This window comes from Neopsephotus bourkii, unplaced genomic scaffold (genome assembly GCF_033783945.1).
Source record: "Neopsephotus bourkii isolate Nb327-2 ecotype Australia unplaced genomic scaffold, CSIRO-AGI_Nbou_v1 NB_1760, whole genome shotgun sequence".
Classification (NCBI taxonomy): domain Eukaryota; kingdom Metazoa; phylum Chordata; class Aves; order Psittaciformes; family Psittacidae; genus Neopsephotus; species Neopsephotus bourkii.
The window spans coordinates 3036646-3041486 of record NW_026902234.1 but is presented as its reverse complement, the minus strand read 5'-3'; the positions used below and the strand labels follow the sequence as shown (position 1 = coordinate 3041486).

The window sequence follows — 4841 nt, the reverse complement described above, 5'->3', positions numbered from 1 at the left end:
CATAGGCCTATCATTCATTTAATATTTGGGGCAAATAATAACAAAATTGAATTTTACATTTGTACACACTTCTTTAAGCATCAATATCACCTTAACCATTCATACCAGAGGGGAAGAATTAAGCTTTCATTTCATACACAAAATCTTAACCCAGGATTTAAATAATCTACTTTATTTTACATAAATCCAACCAGCACAGCTTATGACTTAATTGCTTTCTGCTCCACAGGTTTCAGATGCCGTTTAATGATAAGCTCTCCCTTGCTTGTAAGAAAGGTGTCTGTCATTTCCTCTTCTGTTGGCAACCCGTAAGGTAGTTTCAGGGGCTGTATTCTACAGACAAAAGAGTTTGCTTAGTGAAGTTCTGTGACTAGAATAGTTACATTAAATGCTCTAAATTAAGCATAGTTAACAAACCTTATCAGATGTTTAACAACTTTCAGTTTGGAATTTACAGAAGGGATATTTTTGTGCAGTATCGGCCGATGTGCCTGTATAAAGGACAGAACGGGTTTTACAAATGCATTGCCAAACCCCAAATCTCTGATCATTCAACTTCTCATACTGACAGTAAAATTATAGACCACATTTGCAAATATAGTAAGTAAAAAATGTCATGCATCAAGAACATAAATAAAAATATGAAAACTTGATCAAACTCTATTACAGTAAAATGATATTCAGCTTCATTCCCATTACATTCTCAATATATTAAAATTTCTTCCAACTGTTAAAAGTATTGTAAATATAGTAATGTACTTACATGAAAAGTAATGTATTTATATGAAAAGTAATGTAAATACAGGTGTTCTGGGGTACAACTGCCTCAGTTAGACCTTAAACTGACCAAGCACACACTTCTTTTTCTGTAATGTAACACTGACTAGACGAATCTTTGCGCAATGTGCAGCTGCTCTAAAAAATCTGGATAAACACGTCTTTGACAATAAGCTCTCTAAGAGTCTTGGATTTGGAAGGCTTTTCATTAACACACAAGTCTTATTCATGTACCTGTAATATTTGAACAATATGACCTAGAGAAAACTGAATTACAAGTATTTACAAATCTACTTTTATCATTTTAGCAGAAGTCTAAAGATAAAAGTTCACCTTAGGCATGCAGAGCAATACCAAACAGTGATTCTCTGAATTCCTACTAAAAGGCTATTTTCCATTAACATTCCTCTTGGCTCTCAAACACATCAATTTCTCAATTTATAGCCAATGTAAAGCAATCCAGGTTTTATAACTGCAAAATTGAGAAAAATTTAAGAAAAACACCACCTTAATTATAGCCTATTTCTACATTTCTGATATACACAATAAGTATAAAGAACAACAGTCATACTTTATCCAATCCAAGATCATGTATTATCTTCTTTTCCCAATAAGGGCGACCAATTACGCTTTTAATTCTAGTAATAACGTGGATCTTGTGGGGCTGCTCAGGGTCACCTCCATACTTCTCATGATCTCCAGGTCGTGGCTGAAATACCTAGAATTAGAAGTTCACAAAACCATGTTTAACTATCTTCTCATAAGGTCAAAGCACCAACAAGTGACCTCAAATTTAGCTTTTATAACATCAAGTGCCCGGTGTCACTTTCCTAGGTGGCAGAATCCTGCATTTCAACTCATTAAATTTCATGCCACTGACGACTGCCCAGTGCTCCAGTCTATCTAGATCCCTCTGCAAGGCCTCTTATCCCTCAAGAGTCAACCGCACCTCCCACTTTGGTATCAGTAACAAACTTGCTAATGGTGCATTCAACTCCTGCATTCACATCCTTGACAAAAACATTGAGCAGAACTGGCCCTGTAATTGAACCCTGAGGAACGTGGCTGGCGACCGGTTCACCAGCCCCATTCACTACAACCATTTGGGCTCTGTCTTCAGCCAGTTCTTCAATCATCCCAATACAAACCCTCTTATCCCACAGCCTCTGGAAATCTGTCATACCACAGAAAACCCAAATTAAGCAGGCTAATACCTATTTTCCAGTCTCTCGAATACTTAAGCACATACCGAGTCTGGAATTCTTGACTTCGTAAAGAGACAACGAACCCACGCTGCGGGTGCCACCGCCTCCATCCTCTTCCCCAGCATCTGTAAAGCGAACAGGGCAAAACTTGTCTTGCGCTTTCCTTACAGCTCTTCGTGTTTGCTAAAAGGTTACTCGGTCACTCAAACGCGGCCCGGTTGAGCACACGTCCCCCCTTTACTACAGCTCTAGGTGGCTGAAGAGCAGACAGTGCTCACACCGGGCACCCACACCGGCTCCTCGGACCTTCCAACTGCCGCTCGCCTGTCAAGAGGAAGCACGAACCAAACAAACCCCAGCCCAGGCTACTACCTTCCAAGCGGCTGCGGGCCCCAGGGCCCCCCTGCCCGCCGCGGCCGCCATCTCGGTGCGCTGCCTTCCGGCCGGCCACCAACTCCACGGCACTTTAGTTCCGCACTGGCGGAACGGCAATAATGAGCACTTCCACCTTCCCTCTGCTGCCGCTTCGGTTTCTGTTTCCCCGGCGGCGGGTGAGGTGGTGCCGTGGGATCTGTGGCCGCCTCGTCCCGGTCCCCCCCGCTGCGCCCATGTCGCGGACGGGGGGCGACAGCACTGCCGTGCTGGAGCGGGCCGGGGTGGAGACGGTGAAGAGGGCGGTAGAGCTGGACGTAGCGTCTCGGTTCCAGGAGTCGCTAGTGTGTTACCAGGAGGGCATCGACCTGCTGCTGCAGGTGGTGAAAGGTACCGGGCGAGAGGGTTGGCGGCCGTTTGCCAGAGCCGTTGAGGCGGTTAGTTGTTAAACACCCCCCGGTTCTGTGAGAGGAGTGGTTTGGCGGAGAAATGAGGTCTGTCTGGTGCTGAGGGCCGACCCTAAACCCTCGTCGCTTCATGGCGAGGGAGAGAACTTTTGTTTGTGCTTTTGATTGACAGCCACGAAAGATGAGACCAAAAAGCACCGATACCGGCAGAAAATATCCGAGTATATGACCAGAGCTGAGGACATTAAGAAACACATTGAAAAAGAGAAACAAGGTATGGAGATGCCATGTACCTGTAAACATTTGAATACGTGTTGCTGTCTAAACGTTTTATGGGTGAGGTAGGTAACACGGAAACGGCGTCCTGTTCTTTACTGAAAAAAAGAGAGTCCTTTTCCTTTTAGATGGCAAATACCATAAGCAGATCAGGATAGAGGAAAATGCAACAGGTTTCAGCTATGAAAAGGTTTTCCAAGAGTACCTTTCTGAGATTGTTTCTGAAGTTTGGGTGGAGGACCCGTACATTCGGAGTGTTCATCAGGCAAGTACATACTCGGTGTAACTGATATGGATGTAACTGCTAAAACATTTCCAAGTTACTAAATTAAATAAAACTTTTGCAGTTGTATAACTTCCTGCGGTTCTGTGAGATGCTGATTAAGGGGCCGTGCAAAGTGAAAACGATCCACCTCCTCACTTCCTACGATGAGGTAAGTGTATAAGTTCTGGTTTCTATTTCCCAATACCCAGGTGATAACACATGTGAATATGCACACATATAAATTTATATGCATATTAAATACTTATTTTTAAATACAGATTTTTTTATCACGAGTACTTCTGAGACTGAGGCTCTGATGCCTTCAGCAGAAAACACAGATTAAGAGAAAAATAAAAATGTGATAATTGAACATAAGTAATTTTATAAATTTAGAGTTTTCTTATAACTAACAAATTCTTGGTAAACAGAATCTTAAATGGAAAAGATATTTTCTTGAAAGCTTTCTTGTGGAAAAGGTCATCAAAACTAAAGCATCTATTGAGAGTTGGGCTTTTTTTCTCTTCCAACAGCTAGTTGTATATAGTTGTCAATTTAGAGGCTTTGATGAGCTAACTATCACGAGCTATCACTATATTTATTCTGGCTCAAATAGTAATTCATATCTAGTTTCAAAGGTCTGAGAATGAGCAAATGTACCTATAATCTGTTTCTGCTTTTTATCCTGCCTTTGAAACTGCAAATCTGCCTTCATCCAAGTTACTTTATTTTGGTTTAAGTTATTACTAAAAAACTTTTGGTGAGTTTAGGAAGAGTGATAGGAAGTAGAATTTATGGTTAAAACTCCCCCCAACAACATGTGATTTTTACTTTTAACAGGGTAGTGGGAAGAGCCAGCAGATAACTGGCTTGGATGAAATACAACAATCATTGAGGAATTATGGAGTAACACTGAATATTGCATTTTCATCTTCAATCCATGATCGAGAAATTAGGTAGGTGATATAAAAAAAACCAGTGAATGTGAGTTATTTGAACTGCTTAATCCTAACTTTTGAGACAATTTCTAATTACATCTGTGGTTAAAAGAGTGGAAGGCAGTGGCCCTTCCTGAACAAAATCAGCCCTTGATAGTTTCACATGTTCTAACTGTGAACATAATAGTAGATTTCTCTTTATACAGAACAGTCCTTTCCATGGTTTATACAGGTATTGGTGATACTAGGAAATAATTGTGATTGAAACAAGGAGAGTGTGCATCATGTGGATATAACTTTTTTTTATTCAACATACTCATAGTATTCAAATTTGTGAATTTTTAAAACAGGTTCAATAATGGATGGATGATTAAGATTGGAAGGGGTCTTGATTATTTTAAGAGGCCACAGGTAAGAATGATTTGATCTCTTTAATTAACTTAGACTGTAGAAGAGCTCATTTTATGTTCACCATGTCCATTCTGTTAATTACCACAGGGTCGTTTCAGCATTGGATACTGTGATTTTGACTTGCGACCTTGTCATGAAACAACAGTGGATGTCTTTCATACTAAACATACAAAGAAAATGTGATCTGACATGA

At 40.7% G+C, this 4841-nt stretch overlaps 2 protein-coding genes across 2 annotated transcripts; one reads left to right on the top strand and one right to left on the bottom strand.

The window, feature by feature from the left end:
• Positions 1-2436, bottom strand: MRPL30 (mitochondrial ribosomal protein L30). Its single transcript, XM_061377937.1, has 5 exons — positions 2355-2436; positions 2027-2107; positions 1349-1495; positions 418-491; positions 1-333 (listed from the first exon to the last, which is right to left on the bottom strand). The coding sequence occupies exons 1-5, from the start codon at positions 2403-2405 to the stop codon at positions 201-203; spliced, it is 486 nt and encodes a 161-aa protein (XP_061233921.1). The 5' UTR covers positions 2406-2436; the 3' UTR covers positions 1-200.
• Positions 2437-2552: 116 nt separating this feature from the next.
• Positions 2553-4841, top strand: MITD1 (microtubule interacting and trafficking domain containing 1). The gene is made up of 7 exons (XM_061377931.1): positions 2553-2744; positions 2934-3035; positions 3166-3302; positions 3385-3471; positions 4140-4255; positions 4588-4648; positions 4736-4841. Exons 1-7 carry the CDS (start codon positions 2591-2593, stop codon positions 4829-4831), a joined length of 753 nt encoding a protein of 250 aa, XP_061233915.1. The 5' UTR covers positions 2553-2590; the 3' UTR covers positions 4832-4841.